We start from the raw sequence: 16,659 nt of genomic DNA, 5'->3' as shown, positions 1-16,659 counted from the left end.
ATCTTGTTGGAGGCGCCTTGGACCCTCGGGATAGACTTTCCAGGAGTTATATAAGGGCCCTTGGAGCTAGGAAATAGAATACAACTCAAGCAATCAATTGTATAGCCTTTCCTAGCAATAGTTCTAAGCTTCAAAGTGTAAAAGGCTTCTCCGCCTTCAACAAAAGGAGATCTTCTACTGCGCTTTTGTTACTGCCCTGGATTAACAACCCTCTTGGTTGTAACCAGGTTAAATTCCTATCTTCTGCTTAATTTCTATTTCTTTAGTTGTTATTATTTTACTATTGCTTTTCAGAGTTGAAATCCGAGGAGGGTATAGTTTATTTTTGTTTTCAGCAATTCACCCCCCTCTTGCCAGCCTCCGCTGCACCTACAATTGGTATCAGAGTCAGACCGCCTCAGAAGGACTAACTGCCGACTGAAGCACAACGATCAAGACGATGGCCGGAGCAAATATTCATCCTCCAAAGTTCGACGGAGATTTCGCCACATGGAAGCGAAAAATGGAGGTATTTTTTAAAACTGAATTTGATATACTTTTAATAATGAAATATGGATATGCAGCGCCGAAAGATAAAGAAGAAAACACGTGAAGCAAAAATGAGCAAGCTGATTTTGTCGGCAACGGAAATGCTGAGTTCCACCTGCTCAGCGTTCTGCCACCTCAGGAGGTAAATCGGATCGGAAGCTACGACTCCGTGAAAGATCTCTAGGAAAAATTCCTGGAGCTTCACGAAGGTACCTCCGAAGCGAAGCTAGCAAGGCGCGACATCCTCCGGACCCAGTTAACGAACCTCCGGATGAACCAAGGCAAAAAGGTAGCGCAACTCCAAGCAAGGATCAAAGAACTGATCACGCAACTAACCAATCTTGGAGAAGAAGTAACAAACCGGGACTCGATCCGGTACGCGCTCAACGCCTTCCCGAGAACTCCCGAATGGGCCTCCTTAGTAGATGCGTACTACATCTCTAAGGACTTCGAGGTAAGTACATTAGAAAATCTGTTTTCCATTTTTGAACTTTACGAATCTCGAGTTGCAAAGCTCAATGGAGTAGAGAAAGCAAGTCAGAACATTGCATTGAAGGCAAGGACAAATAATTCTGACTCCGAAGCCTCGATCGACGAATCCGAAGCTGCGTTAATGATAAGACGATTTAATAAATTTTTTAAATCTAACAAATTTAGATCGCAGAAGCATGAACGAAAAAGAAGAACGGTTCGTTGCTACAACTGTAACGAAGAAGGGCACATCAAGGATGACTGCCCGAAGTTAAAAAACAAGCAGAAAGAAAAAGAAAAGGTAAAGTACAAGAATCTGAAATCCTCCATGCACAAGAACCTGAAGGCAACTTGGTCAGATTCGTCGTCCTCCGAATCAGACATCGAAGTCTTCTCAGGACTAGCGCTTATGGCCAACCATCAGATTGAAGAAGAGTCAAGCTCAGAGATGAGCATAGAAGAAGGGGGAGGAACATCAGAAGAGGAAAGCTGCAGTGAAGGGGGAGCCTCACCAAGTCAGGTAAGTAAGGTACGTAATCTAACCTTGACTCAGTCTTTTCGCTTTATTAAAGCACTTTTGAAAGAATTAGATAAATTAGAAAAAAAAATGATGATTTGAAATTAGAGAATGCAAAATTGAAAAAGAAAATTAAAGAATTGAAAAATAAAGCATGCCTAAACAGATTTCCAAAATCAAAATTAAAGATTTATGGTAGATTAAATTGGTACATTAGAAACCATCAGGGTCAACTTAGAAGAGTGTCTAAGAACTATGTACCCCCGAAATTTTTGAATAACCCTGTAGGAAGGAACCTCTATTAGGTTCCGAAATCTGTGCTAAATTAATTCATTTAAAAGCTTACAGTAAGAAAATTAAACTTTGAATTTCTTTATGGAAGCTTTGTCTAAGGAAGTGGTTGTTACTCCAATAACCAAGAAGGCCTAGTGCCACGCCACGACTTGGAAGCCGAAATATCGAAATGAAAATGTTTAATTAACTTTCTAATAAAAGCATTAAAATTAGAATTAGATAATGCTTTGAAAAGTTTTTAAACATTTCCTTAGAAATTCATTTTTTATAGAAAAATGTCTTTTGAAAGTTTTGCTTAGAATTTTTTTTCTAAAAAATAATTTTTTTCTTCTATTACCCCATTTTTGCTGTGATCAAAGGGGGAGAGAAAGGTACAAGCTTAGAGAAGTATATATTTTAGGAGGAGAGAATTTTTTTTGGTTAACCCTTAATTTAGTAGTTGCAATTTTACTTATTGCAAACTAATGCTTAACATGCTAGTTTAGTAATTTCCTTTAAAATTACTGTTTTGTGTCTATTTTTACCCTAACTTGAACTTGGGTTGATGCACATCAAAAAGGGGGAGATTGTTGGTCCCCGTGGGTGTTTTGATGTGATCAACCAAGTTGGTTAGGTCCTGCTTGTGTTTGATCCCTGTGTCTAAGTGTGCAAGAACTTAGGAGCGCAGGAAGTCGAACGGAAGACGCAGCTAGCGAGAAGGACTGCACGGGAAGGGAGCCGATGGGCTCGGTGCGCCCGAAGGACGAGAGAGCTGCGAAAGAGTATACCGGTGGACTAGAAGAACGTGCACGGCGTTCGAGGGACGTTAAGCCGGGGAGGAAGACTGCTCGAGGAGAAGGCCGGAAATTGGGTTCGGGTGAGCCTTATCTCGGTTGGCCGAAATCACCCAAAAGAACGGAGAGTCAGAAGCTGAAGCAAGTAATCTGGAAATGCTGCCAGCCAGCTTGGAGGCGCCTCCATCAGGCTTGGAGGCGCCTCCAGTCTTGTTGGAGGCGCCTCGGACTGGTCAAAATGACCGTTTTCGCTGCAGATAGAGTTTTATCCGCTGACCGAGCTGGAGGCGCCTTGAACCTTGTTGGAGGCTCTTTGGACCCTCAGGATAGACTTTCCAGGAGCTATATAAAGGCCCCTGGAGCTAGGAAATAAAATACAACTCAAGCAATCAATTGTATAGTCTTTCCTAGCAATAGTTCTAAGCTTCAAAGTGTAAAAAGTTTCTCCGCCTTCAACAAAAGGAGATCTTCTACTGCGCTTTTGTTACTGCCCTGGATTAACAACCCTCTTGGTTGTAACCAGGTTAAATTCCTGTCTTCTGCTTAATTTCTATTTCTTTAGTTGTTATTATTTTACTATTGCTTTTCTGAGTTGAAATCCGAGGAGGTATAGTTTATTTTTGTTTTCAGCAATTCACCCCCCTCTTGTCGGCCTCCGCTGCACCTATAGTGCAGACAGTTACTTCATTTGGAATGGGGTCCTGAAGAATCTGAAGAGGATCCAGATCCCGAAGATATGGACTTCAAAGAATCTGAGGAGGATCCAAAAATGAATTCCGAAGATTTAGAGGAGGATCCAAATCTTGTAGAATCTGAAGATGATCCGAAAATGAACCTCAAAGAACTTGAAGATGATCCAGAAATGGATCCTGAAGATTTTGAAGAGGATCCAGAGATGAATCCCGAGGAGGATCTAGAGATTGATCCCGAAGAATCAGAGGAGGATCCTCAAGAGTGTGTAAAAGATCCAAAAATGGATCTGATGGATATATCTAAGGTTGATCCACCCATCATAGAGTCTGAGATAAACGGGATACAATTACCCACTGCTCTAGCATTTATCTTAGTGGGAGTAGTGCTGGTCTATCTAGTTTATTAGTGTTCTGTTTACTGTCATTATGTACGAACAGTGTTAGCTCATTTAGTGTTTGAGTCATGTAATAATTTTTGTCGTTATGTACTAACAGAATTATATAATGAAAAGTTATGTTATATGTTAACAAAGTTGAAAATGATTAGTTCATTTCATGATATGATTAGTTTATATACACATGATTCGTTCATATTCAATAAAATGATTAGTTCATTTTAATAATGATTCATTTATATTAAATGATTCGTTCATTAGATGGGATGTGTGTAATATGATTGATTAATGTTGATTAGATTAGAACATACAAATGATGAGTGAAAACAATACTATCACTTGATTTTGTAAACTAACTCTAATTTACACTGAATCAATAAATAATTGCACATATATGAATTACACTGAAATAATAAAAAATGTGTTTATTTATTATGTAGATCATGACAACTAAAAACATCATAGCTGAACTCAATAAGGGTGAGAAATTATATGGGGATAACTACAAAATCAGACACCTTAAGATATAATACGTTCTTGAGGAACAAGAAGTTCTAGAGACTATAAATCAAATTATGGAAGAACCAGCTGATCGTTCAACAACACAGCACAGACGTGACCTTGATGCCTATAAGGCATGGAAAAGGAAGGACTTCATTGCTAAGGGAATATTGATTAGTTCAATAGTGGATGACCTGGTATTTGAGTATGAGCCATTACCATTGGCTCATGCTGTCTGGGTAGCCCTTAGAGAAAAGTACAGTGGAGTTAGTCTCAATAAGCTCCGTCAGTTAACAATTAAGTTTGATAGCTATAAAAAATGCTCGAATGTTACCATGGCTCAACATCTCAGAGAAATGGGTAACATGATTCGAGAGCTTAAAACTGTTGGTCATGCGTTGACCGATGAACAACAGGTTCAAGCAGTCATCCGTTCCCTTCCTGATTCTTGGGAAACAATGAAACAGAATCCGACCCACAGTAAGAGTATCAAAACTTTCACCGATGTCTCACGCCATGTTGAACTTGAAGCGGAGAGGATTGAATCGGCAAGGATTTCTGATCGAGCTTTTGTTGTTGAAGGTTCTGGTTCTAAGAATAAGAAAAGATAGTTTAAGAAAGGAAATGGAAAAAAGGAGGCTAGTGTTGTTGCTGTTAAAAACCAAATCAAGAAGAAAGGAAAGAGATATGAACAAAGACCTATGAGCAAGTTGACCTGCTTCAACTGTGACAAGAAGGGTCATTTTGTTCGAAATTGTATTGAGCCTAAAAAGGTAGATCCATTGCTATCTTCTTTCCACGAGCAATATGTTACAAGTACAGTGTTGTTAGCTGATTCGTATCCTTTGTGGATTGTAGATTCAGGAGCAACGAACCACGTAGCATGTGATCGAGTTACATATGTGAAGTACCGTCGGGAACCAGCTGACAACAAATAATCATGTGTGTTTCTCGTTTATGTTGGTCTTGGACAGATTGACGGGGACACTGACGACAAACGTATTCATCTTTTGCCACCCAATAATCATGTGTGTTTCTAAATGATTTGCGATAATGAAAAATGTCTACAACGTTACTGAATGAGGGATATAATCCGATATCTAAAAACCTTCGAGGATTAACAAAATTTTTCCCTGAAATTATCCTCCTTAGGTCGTGTCCCAATTCCTCCCCTTCCTCCTCTTGCTATCTATTCCTCGAGAGTGAGCGATCCTGCCCAAGCCCAGATATCCTTGGACAAGCTCAGCTTCGCCGATGTGATGCAGTTCGGAGAGTTCGGCTCCAGCAATCCAAAGCCTTTGAGGACGAGAGCTATTTCTTGAGGTCGCACGACGAGCCGTTGCTTCTTCCTCCTTCTCTTCCTCCAGCGACGGCCGAAGGGGAGGAGGAGAGAGAGGGGACGAAGGTCGTCGACAGGTACTGGTTGGAGAACGCACCATCCTCGGTGCAGAAGCTGTGATTGGTCGAGAAGGCGGGTGCAGATGAGGCGAAGAAGATTAGCAGTCGGCGGAATGCACATCGTCGTGGAACGCAACTGGAGGCGGCAGATGAACGAGAATCTCCTGGCACTCTGCTCGCTCATGCTAAGATCGTACGTGTAAAGGGTGGAAATTACAGTATTAAGCTAATCGATTCATTTAAACATTAGAGTTGATCGTGAAATTGATTCGCTTGTTCAAGGAAATCAGGCCTCCATAATCGACGGCGCCATTGAGTTCGTGAGGGAGTTGGAGCAACTCCTCCAGTGCCTGGAGTCCCAAAAAAAGGAGAAGACTTTTCGGCAGCACCGGAGTAGCATCGAGAGCGACGATGGAGGCCGGTGGTGCTGTTTTAGTCCCTAAACATTCGTGGACACCATCCTTCTGCCCACCCCTCCCATATTTTTTATTTTAATTTAAAAAATTAGAAATTAATTATATTTATTTATTTATTCAAATAATATAGTAAATATTAGGTTTAATTTTTCATCGTATTGATTACGTGATTAATTATGTTATGCATGATAATTTAAACTAAAAAGTACCTAATGGTTGTATTCAACATTAAACAATCAACAAGCCACTCATTCTTCGATGTGACTAAACTCCATGCACATGGAGGCCTTTCCATCCACTCTGTTTTTTATTTCCATTCACATTTCCAATGATTTCCTTTAAAAGAGTTAAATGGATTCCTCTCCCTAGAGGAATTGGTAATTCACTCATGACTCAACCAATCTTATCATAGTTAATAGCATACCTTCTCCTTCCCATCATCAAGAAATTATATTATTCTTTTCCAACCATGGAAACTTTGGAAAACTACTGCCTGACTACCTTTATGTTCATATTTTTAGTAAAAATTACAATTTTCCTTTATTATTCTGTGTATAAATTCCTGTAATATGTTTACCATCAAATATTATGAACTTTAAGACAACATCTCTGCAAATACTAATGCAACACTACTATTACACTTGCAGTTGGCATTGCATACCAGTGTACTGGGTCAATCACGGTGCTTGAAAATGTGAACTCCCTGGTAGGCCGCAGTGCAGCGCCAGGATATCTGCAGAAGCTAACATTCCTGCCTTGGAATCACTACAAAGCCATAAGGCAGATCGATACTGTGCGGGCTTACACATTTGGCTCCCACTACTTTGTCGAAGTAGACATTGTCTTGCCGTCAGAGATGCCGCTAAGAGAAGCACACGTCATCGGTGAAGCCCTGCAGGAGAAGCTCGAGCAGCTGCCTGAGATAGAGCGAGCTTTTGTTCACTTGGACTACGAATACACCCACAAGCCTGAGCATGCGCAAGCTCAGGATATTTAGCCAAACAGAATGACAAAGGCAATAAGCACATTCTTTGTTTGAGATTGTGCACTTGTTCGTCTAGTCAATCAGCTTCTTTCTAGTAGGAGGTGGCTGCCCCAGGTAGTTCTTGTAGAAATATCTGTCTGTTATGTCATTTGGCTGGAGAAAAAACTACAGTTCACCCGATGAAATTTTTGCTAGGTTTTGCTAGGTTTCTTGGCTGCCGGTCAAGGGCTTTCTGATTTATTATAGTGACAGGTAAAAAAATATTTATAGACCAAAAACCCTAAGACTAGCTGGGTTTATCTATGCAATGAAAATTTTCATTTAGCAACTGTAATTTCAAAATTGCTGAAGGAGCAAAAACTGATACATGATACTCACTGGAGACTTAACATTGACCAGAAACCAAACACCGTAACGCAAAGTTCTTTTTCCTCATCAGACGAGCTTAGATCAAAAAACATAGCGAGAAGTTTATCAATGGGAGAAGCCTCATATGTACAATATTTTAATGTTTGATTTGTTCGGGGCACTTCGAAACAAAGAAAGCCCTCCAAAAATATTTATATGCTGCTTTATGTGGTAGGCACACGGTACTCTTTAGTAAAAGGCGAAAGAATAATTCGCTATGTACCTGCCACGCAGCTGTGCGTTTTGTGAACAGTCGCGGCCGCACCTTATGTAGGGCGTCACCCGGTGCATCTTAATTTTTTCCAGATGTGGGACTAAAACTAGATATGGCCGAAGTTTATCACGTATAAATATTAAAATGTGATGGAATTAAATTTAGATATGGTCGCGGGCCCGCGGCCTAGGACCAAAAAGAGAACTTGAAATAAAACAAAGGTCCTACCGAGATTCGAACCCAGGTCGCTGGATTCAAAGTCCAGAGTGCTAACCACTACACCATAGAACCGATGATGAAAAGATGGAGGAGATTCTCCAATGCTTGAGCTAAAAAACAGAGAACACTTTTCGGCGTTTTGGTCCCCAATCCTTCTACCCCTCCCATAGTTTTTATTTTAAATTTAAAATTTTAGAAATTAATTAAAGATAATATAATAAATGTTAAATTAAATTATAACATGACTTGGAGTAAATAATATTAAATTATATTTTATTCCCAGTAATTTAATTATGTGATTAATTGATAATCATATAATTAAATGTATGTATAATAACTCAAACCAAATGTAATATTAAACTTCATGCACATGGTAACCTTTCCATCCACTCTTTTATTTCCTTTCACATTTCTTTCTTTTAAAAGAGTTAATGGATTCCTCTCCCCAGAGGAATTGTTAGGTAATTCACTGCCCTATCTTATCATAGTTAATAGCATACCTCCTCCTTCCCTTCATCAAGAAATTATATTATTCTTTCTCAACCACGGAAACTTTGGAAAACTACTGCCTGACTACCTTAACAATCTCAATTTCCTCACTGAATTGTGGATGACTGATTGTCCTCACGACCTCACGTAGTAACTTTACCTCTAACTCAATTATCGGGGTTAGGACTCCTCAAGGTCAGCAGTAAACAACGCATTTATGGGTTTGTTAATTCTAAATATTTCAGTGAATTGCTTTAGTTTTTACTCATATATGTAACTTGCTGAAGAAGTGTTGCTATCCTGATTCCTGACATGATTTCTTTTCCAAATAAACAAATAACACTGGTAGCAGAGTCTCTCTGTCTCTGAGAAAAGATGTTGAATAAGAGGGGAGGCAATGGATTACCCTGTCTTTAAGTCTTATCTATTTCTAATCAGGGCCCTGCTTTACCATTTACTGAAATTGCACAATGTGAAGTCACTACAATCTCTTTAAAAACACCTAATCTATCTTGGAGGAAAGCCATGTAACTTAAAGATCAAAAGTAGTGAGTCCCAATTCATATAATCAAATGCCTAGCTCCTCAACATTTTCCACATTCTCTTCGTACTTAAAAGGGACTACCAAGCTTTCCAGTCCCTTATGTTCACTTATTAGTCAGTTTTTCTGCAGCCTGAATTCAGGTTTGGCTCTTAGAAAGCTTTAAGTAGCCCCTCTTCTCTGTCCATTGTTGCACCATTAATTCCAATTGATTAATGTTTAGTTTGAGTTTTCTGTCAGAAGCAATTTTATGGAAGTGTGAAGTGTTTTCATCCCCAACCTTAGCCCAACTGATCTTGGATCTTTGAATCCAACGAATTGCTTTATGATCAGTTTGAACTGCTTCCATCCCTGATATGATCAGTTTTTAGTAGTAATGGAGCATGGTCTGGTAAAATTGTCTCCACGACAAATAAGAGCAATTTTATCTTTCTCAAATGTGCCAAAAATCATCAATCAGATAGCTTATTAACTTAAGCTCTTGAGAAGAAAAAAAAAAAAATCCTCTGTCCATAGACATTTTGGATTGGTTAATCTTGAGCTGTCCACTTGATTGCAGAAGGATCCTGTTTGAGAGAAACTAACTACCCTCCCAGCCAATCACACTGAATCAGTAATAGCCCAGTCAGAGTGTATCCATTTTCTAATAATTCACAAACCTCTTTTAGTTCCTGTTTGCAATTTTGATTCTTGTACAGCCACAAAATCACAACTGCTTTCTTCAACCAAATCAACTAGCATTTGCTGCTTAGAGATTCTGGGAGAGAATTTTGAGACGAACCATAAGGAAACCATAGAATCATGACTTTTCTCCTTTTCTAAAAGATCAGGGACGTAGCAAGCAGAAGTCAAGGGGACGTAACAGTTAGAAGTGAAGGGGACGTAACAATTAGAAGTCAAGGAAAAAGGGTGGTTAGGCCGTCTTGTGTCACCTGCTGCATAACTCCTGGTCGATCAATGATAGGTCAGGTATCTAAATCTGAGACACAAGACCGAGTAGTTCCTGGCTTGTCACCAACCGATCATTTCTTACTCGTTCGGGCTTTACTTGGGTCAATTTACATGATTCAGCTCATTTTCCTTACCTAATGCCCCCGCATGGCAGCTTGGCCGAGTAGTCTCCCGGGCAAGTCGCAATTGAACCTGAGCAGGCACAGACAGCACTAAATGACAATAGGGTCAGAGAATCGTAATCGTCCATCATAGAAGAATTGTCATCAACCAGGGGAATATTCTAGTGATCAGTCATTCTCAATAAATAGAACATTCTTTCAACCAATAAGAGGGCACCACGTGCCCTCCATCACCCGACGGGAGCTGGCACCCAACATTCTCTGGCATCGGTCAAGCTCCAGAGGTACGCAGTGTCATATAGAAAGGGAGGTCCTCTCCCTTGAGCAGGTACGCTCACTTGCGCATTCGTACTCTTCTTCTACAGTTCTTTTTCCCTTCGTAGATTGTCCTTTTAGGAAAAAAGTATCTGACTTGAGCGTCGAACGGTCTGCACCAGGGGCTTTTTCCTTGATTTCTGATCTCTAATGTTCCATGTGCTTGTCTGAGTGTGCGCAGAGCCTCAGTACCGCTGATTTCATCACCGCCGTCCTTCAGTTACACGTGGGGATTTATTTTTTGGTACACATATATTAGGTGTGTCTGAATCGTCTCTCCGTCAATACCGATATCAATCAGTCTTCGTCTGACTCTGATTCTAGACAGCATTAACTGGAAACTTTTGAGACCGTAGCTACCATTGTTTTTAAGGATTAAAAATCACTAATCGGGTGAAACTGACAAATCCAATCAGATTGAAGCTTCCTCTTGCTTTCAGTTTATTTTTTTTTTTAAAAAACAGTCATTTAATGTTATCTAATGGAATTTTAACACGTTTAATACCTGCCTTTTATCTTTAAGACTACTAACATGGTTTCATTTGTATTCTACTCACTATAATTATGATCGGAATCATAATCAACATTGTCATTTTCCAGAGATTAATATAATAAATGAAATTTGGACCGCGTCAATCACCTAACCATTTGACAGAAAGCATCGCGCCTAAAACGGAAAAGGACATCGATCGATTCCAACTGTTCCCGTTGTTGCTTCTAAAATGATATCGCTGCCAAATTTATATTATAATTCATTCTGATTTCCACGAAATTAATGAATAAAATTATAATTTGTGGGGTACGTGAAATTATTGATGCGAGTTCATCACATTTTTTAGAACAGCAGATTCTCTTGGACATCATGCGGTCCGAAATACTGGACAGCAAAATACAAAACTTTCTTTGAAAAAATAAATAGATTGAAGTTCTTTAGTTGCTTCTTTAATCTCATTATGTTACAGCATCTTGGAAGATATCGATAAAATTAGAATTAGAATTAGAATTATATATATAAAAAATGATCAGTATGATTCTTATCTTGGGTCATATCGAGGGCCCCATTAGTCGGACCATCGTCGTCCACGAAGTAATGGATATCCCATCGGGATCGAATCGCGGCCGTCCATAAATAAATGTTTTAACCATGAGAATATGAGATTTTTTTTAAAAAGAAGCATTTATAGAAACCACCAGAAAAGGTAATAATAATAATTTCTCGATTTAAAAATTCGTGGCCCTCCTCGTGAGCTGCATCGCCGCCGGATCAGTCTACACGGGCTGCTGCGTGGCGATTAAAATCAAAGAGAGAAGACTCGGAACGGCTCCTCTCCTCAGTCTCCGCCAGATTGAATTCGTTTAGCTTCCGGCGACTTCGGCGGCAGCGAATGGCGGAGCCACGGCGGTCGGCCTCCGGTGGCGTCGCCAACGACGAAGGCACCGAGCTCCTGTTGGTGGAGTCCGGCGACAGGGAGCGCTCCTGGAGGCTTAACTTCAACGGATTCCGGCCTTCCGAACCCCGTGAGAAGCCGCCTCCTCGCGGCCTCCACGATTGCCTCGGCGTCCTAGGTTCACTTCCCTAATTTATAATTCTTTTCGTCGGGTCATCTGAGCAGCTCGATGGCTCTTTCTTTAGTCGGTATTAGGTCGTATTTCTTCCGTCATCTCCCTTAATGGTAAATACCTCATTCGATCACATGTGTCTATTTCTTTTTTTCGATTTTTCTCGATTTTTCTTATGAAAAGTACAATCTTTTTGCAGTAAGCATATGCTGTTTGATTCGTCTGCAACACTATTAACTTGGAAATGGAATATAAAAATAGTTGGTTGGTTTAAAGTATCTTAATTTAGGTTTTGATATGAGAAAATTTTAAACTAGGATTTTTTAGGGGCTCTGTTGGAAGGCGATGAAATAGTTCAGAAATTGAAACTGTCCGGTTGATGTTCGCTTTCTTGTTTACGGTAATTAGGGTTGATCCAGCTTCATCCCTGTGCCGGAAACTAGTTCATTAATAGAAAAGTGTTTGAGTAAGGGATGTGCCTTTCTGATCTAAAGGATCCCAACGGAGAATCCTGAATTCTCATGTTGTGGGATCATTCATTAATAGTCTCTTTTGTTTTTTTTTGTTGTCTTTTGTAAAATGATTTTTTTCTACTTGTGTGTGACCTTTGAAGATTTAAGGTAGTTTATAAACACTTGAGTGAGCAAGAAGTTTTATCCTTCTTTTGTTTATTTCGTGTTTGATTTGATGGTTATAGGGAATGGAGATGAGGTTGCAGAATACTATCAACAACAAGAAGAAATGCTTGAGGGCTTTAGTGAAATGGATACACTAGCTGAGCGTGGATTTCTACCTGGAATGTCAAAGGTATGAGTGAAGTGATTGTTCCCCCCTTGAAAAGGTAATTATGTCTGATAGTCACCATATCATCTGAATACAGGAAGAGCTTGAAAAGTTAGCTAAAGCTGAAACACTAGCCATCCGGTTGTCAAATATTGCCAACATGGTTCTCTTTGCTGCAAAAGTTTATGCTTCAATTCGAAGTGGCTCATTGGCAATAATTGCATCGACATTGGATTCTCTCCTTGATCTGTTATCGGGGTTTATTTTATGGTTTACTGCATTCCAAATGAAATCAAGAAACCCCTACAAATATCCTATTGGGAAAAGGCGCATGCAACCATTGGTAAATATCCTTGTTTTAAGTGATTAAGTTGATCATAATGTACATAGTAATATTTTCTGGAGCGGTTCAGTAACTTTATTTTTTTCCAAAAAATTTCTCTACCATGAAGCTCAACATTGCAAAACATCATCTACCCTTGCATTAACTGATCTCTCATTGTTGAGTCACTCTTCATTTAGACTACACTCCATGCTTCATGTGCATCTGCACATGCTTACCATGAAAGAGTACAGTTGCCTTGCTGGAGCAAGTTGTGTGTTAAATTTTGTACAAAATTTCTTGTGGCTTAGCTTGTACCTTTCTTTCAATAGCATTCATTCTGGAAAGGTATTTGTTCCATTATATGTTTGACACACTGTTCTGGGTGTGAACATTTGTTGTTGCGGAGCTTGTACATTTTTCTTGATGTTTAGCTTGTACAAAATGCTTCCTTCCTACCAAATATGCGAGCACAACTTAATAACTTGCTAACAGAGAACACTTAAACCCAAGTAACCAAGTTAGTGCTAGTTCATTCATCTTAGCACTTTTGAATCTCTGAACTGCTTTTATTCATCTTTTCTACTTCCAGCCATTTCTGTGGGCATCATCTGAACTCTCATTTATTGATTTCTTCCACTGCCATGACTGTGCCATTGGTTTCCAGCTTCACTCAGCGTTGTATGATTTTTCAGGGCATTCTTGTTTTTGCATCAGTAATGGCAACACTTGGACTACAGATAATCTTAGAGTCAGTGCGCTCACTTATGTCGGATGTAAGTAGTATGTTTTATCTCCTGCATCATTAAATTATTTTACAATTTGGTTTGTTCTTTGGATCATAAAAATCAAACATGATCCCTGACTGGGTATAATTGCATCTTAAAATACTAGAGTGGTTACCAACAAGGCGGATGACCTCTTCATTGATTGTTTATTGTCTTTACTCAAGTACAAATTTTAGTTTGCATAGTTCCACTTATGTAAATCCAGAGCTGTATAATTATTCACGTACAATGTGCAGGAGAATGAATTCAGCTTGACCTGGAAACAAGAAACTTGGTTGGTCGACATCATGATTTCAGTGACACTGGTGAAGCTTGCACTAGTTATTTACTGTCGTTCATTTACTAATGAAATAGTCAAAGCTTATGCTCAGGATCACTTTTTTGATGTCATTACAAATATGATCGGCCTTGTGGCTGCTCTACTTGCAAACTATGTGGAGGGCTGGATAGATCCTGTCGGAGCTGTAATTGTGAGTGTGATTATTTCATTTACATTCTATTCTACTACCTCCCTTGGTTTTATCATCATATATTATGAACTTTATGACATCATCTGCAAATACTAATGCAACACTACTATTACACTTGCAGTCAGGGGCGGATCCAGGATTTGAACATTGGGGGGGCCAAAACTTGTGCCGCTACATTCATTGTCGATGGTGCGGGAGAATTTAGAATTCATTATATATTTAGAAAAACTCGTGACCTAAGTTTTCTATTGGTAGTTTGATATCAATATCTCGAAGTAATATTGTGACATTGAAATAAGCTGTCGGCCCTTGTTTCACATCGGAGCTACATGCGAACTTGTATGGTCTAAAGACCAGTTATATGATAACGTTAGGGTAGAATTCAATTTGCCATCCTTTTGATCATTCACATCTATTCAGCATCTATTACTTTGCATTTCATTATTGCTATTCATAATATGGGTTTATTAATTGGTTAGGTACTCTAATTACTACATCAAGCTGAAGCGTCTGAGTATTCGAATTGCTTTCCTCTCACATTCGTGACATTCTTCACATGCAGGTACTCCTTATCTACAACTCTATTTGCCATCAAACAAAAATATATATAGCTTTCACCTGCTCAACTTCACCTATAGAGCCCAGTAAATTCTTCACTGTTGACCAACATAACTCGATGTTTTTCAGGGGGTCTATTTGTTGATCGCAAAATGCCTCTATTTGGCATCCTATTATCAATATATACACTATTTCCATTCCCTGAATTTTGTAATAGCAGATCTGGAGTTTGTCAATGTTTTTCTTTGGCTTAGTTTATCCTTTGTTGAATGTTCATTGTATCTTATTCTTTGGAACACTCCAGTCTAGTAGATATGGAGTCTGTCAAGTCTGCAACTGAAGAGTAGAGACCTCCTCCACACTGACAGCACCCTACTTTTATCTTTCTCGTTGTTAGCGACCTCAACGCCACTGGCTACGCAATATGCTTCAGTGTTGGGATAAACCTTCACCATGATCCACCAACTTTTGGTTTCTCCGGACGACAATTTTGAAAAGAGATCTCTGCTTGAGTGTCTTCAAATTTTGCTCATGAGAAGAGAGCTAAAAGCAGGACTGATCCAGGATTTACACATGGACTGGGGTGGGGGGGCCATGGCCCCCCCAAGTCACTATGTAAATCCGCCTCTGCTTGCAGTTGGCATTGTATACCATCCGTACTTGGTCGATGACGGTGCTTGAAAATGTCAACTCCCTGGTAGGCCGCACTGCAGCACCAGAATATCTGCAGAAGCTAACATACCTGTGTTGGAATCACCACAAAGCCATAAGGCAGATCGATACGGTGCGGGCTTACACATTTGGCTCCCACTACTTTGTCGAAGTAGACATTGTCTTGCCATCAGAGATGCCGCTAAGAGAAGCACACGACATCGGTGAAGCCTTGCAGGAGAAGCTCGAGCAGTTGCCAGAGATAGAGCGAGCTTTTGTTCACTTGGACTACGAATACACCCACAAGCCTGAGCATGCGCAAGCTCAGGATATTTAGCCAGATAGAATGACAAAGGCAAGAAGCACATTCTTTGTTTGAGATTGTGCACTTGTTCGTCTAGTCAATCAGCTTCTTTCTAGTTGGAGCTGTGGCTGCCACAGGTAGTTCTGGTAGAAATATCTGTCTGTTATGTCATTTGGCTGGAGAAAAAAATACAGTTCACGCGATGAAAAGTATTGTGATACCATCATATATAGCAGCTACAATGGAAAATTTCATTTAGCAGCTGTAATTTCAAAATTGCTTAAAGAGCTACCACTGATACACAACTTTAATCCTTATTAAGTGTAATCAAGAACTAAAACATAAAAGGTTAACATTAACCAGAAATGACACAACACCGTAAAACTAACTACTTGGCTCCTGATCAGACGAGCTTAGATCCAAAAACAAACTACATAGCACAATATTTTAAAGTAGATTTGTTGGGGCCACTTCGAAACAAAGAAAGCCCTCCAAAAATAAACTTATGCCGCTTTATGTGGTAGGTACACGGTATTCTTTAGTAAAAGGCGAAAGAATAATTCGCAATGTACCTGCCACGCAGCTGTGCGCTTGATAAACAGTTGCGGCCGCATCTTATGCAGGGCGTCACCCTGTGCATCTTCAAATTTCCCAGATGTGGGACTAAAACTAGATATCGTCGAAGCTTATGAATATTAAAATGTGATGGAATTAAAGATAGATATGGTCGCGGCCGCATCTATGAAAAGGTCTCTCTTTGACGGCGAAATAGTGTAGTTTTATATCAGCATACTACACAATAAACAAAAAAAACGAAACAAAAAGAAATAAAGGTCCTACCGGGATTTGAACCCAGGTCGCTGGATTCAAAGTCCAGAGTGCTAACCACTACACCATAGAACCAATGATGTAAGCATTGTGGAGGTCTTTAATAATAATAATAATAATTACTTTCAATTGTTAAAATTATTGAAAGTAATAATAATAATTACTT

The 16,659-nt window shown here is 39.5% G+C and overlaps 2 protein-coding genes and 4 non-coding genes across 10 annotated transcripts; 2 read left to right on the top strand and 4 right to left on the bottom strand.

The window, feature by feature from the left end:
* Positions 1 to 5,751: 5,751 nt before the first annotated feature.
* On the top strand, positions 5,752 to 6,982 carry LOC122001987 (metal tolerance protein 5-like). Its single transcript, XM_042560087.1, has 3 exons — positions 5,752 to 5,762; positions 5,820 to 5,998; positions 6,633 to 6,982. Exons 1-3 carry the CDS (start codon positions 5,752 to 5,754, stop codon positions 6,980 to 6,982), a joined length of 540 nt encoding a protein of 179 aa, XP_042416021.1.
* A 514-nt stretch (positions 6,983 to 7,496) lies between these two features.
* Positions 7,497 to 7,614, bottom strand: LOC121993057. The gene has a single exon (XR_006115059.1). It is a non-coding gene; the product is annotated as a U5 spliceosomal RNA (small nuclear RNA).
* A 197-nt stretch (positions 7,615 to 7,811) lies between these two features.
* On the bottom strand, positions 7,812 to 7,883 carry TRNAQ-UUG. Its single transcript has one exon. It is a non-coding gene; the product is annotated as a tRNA-Gln (tRNA).
* Positions 7,884 to 11,469: 3,586 nt separating this feature from the next.
* LOC122047003 (metal tolerance protein 5-like) lies at positions 11,470 to 15,923 on the top strand. 5 transcript variants are annotated; one of them, XM_042608030.1, is made up of 8 exons: positions 11,470 to 11,795; positions 12,487 to 12,596; positions 12,670 to 12,915; positions 13,590 to 13,670; positions 13,919 to 14,152; positions 14,274 to 14,341; positions 14,632 to 14,714; positions 15,015 to 15,341. In XM_042608030.1, exons 1-7 carry the CDS (start codon positions 11,615 to 11,617, stop codon positions 14,696 to 14,698), a joined length of 987 nt encoding a protein of 328 aa, XP_042463964.1. In that variant the 5' UTR covers positions 11,470 to 11,614; the 3' UTR covers positions 14,699 to 14,714; positions 15,015 to 15,341. The 5 variants fall into 5 exon arrangements, with proteins under 5 accessions (XP_042463964.1, XP_042463955.1, XP_042463971.1 ...); XM_042608021.1 differs by lacking the exon at positions 15,015 to 15,341 and adding an exon at positions 14,840 to 14,993; XM_042608037.1 differs by lacking the exons at positions 14,632 to 14,714; positions 15,015 to 15,341 and adding an exon at positions 14,715 to 14,993.
* Positions 15,924 to 16,132: 209 nt separating this feature from the next.
* Positions 16,133 to 16,250, bottom strand: LOC121993006. Its single transcript, XR_006115045.1, has one exon. It is a non-coding gene; the product is annotated as a U5 spliceosomal RNA (small nuclear RNA).
* A 246-nt stretch (positions 16,251 to 16,496) lies between these two features.
* TRNAQ-UUG lies at positions 16,497 to 16,568 on the bottom strand. Its single transcript has one exon. It is a non-coding gene; the product is annotated as a tRNA-Gln (tRNA).
* Positions 16,569 to 16,659: the final 91 nt, after the last annotated feature.

Source organism: Zingiber officinale, chromosome 1B (genome assembly GCF_018446385.1).
Source record: "Zingiber officinale cultivar Zhangliang chromosome 1B, Zo_v1.1, whole genome shotgun sequence".
NCBI classification, from domain to species: Eukaryota; Viridiplantae; Streptophyta; class Magnoliopsida; order Zingiberales; family Zingiberaceae; genus Zingiber; species Zingiber officinale.
This window is presented reverse-complemented; position numbering and strand designations above follow the sequence as displayed.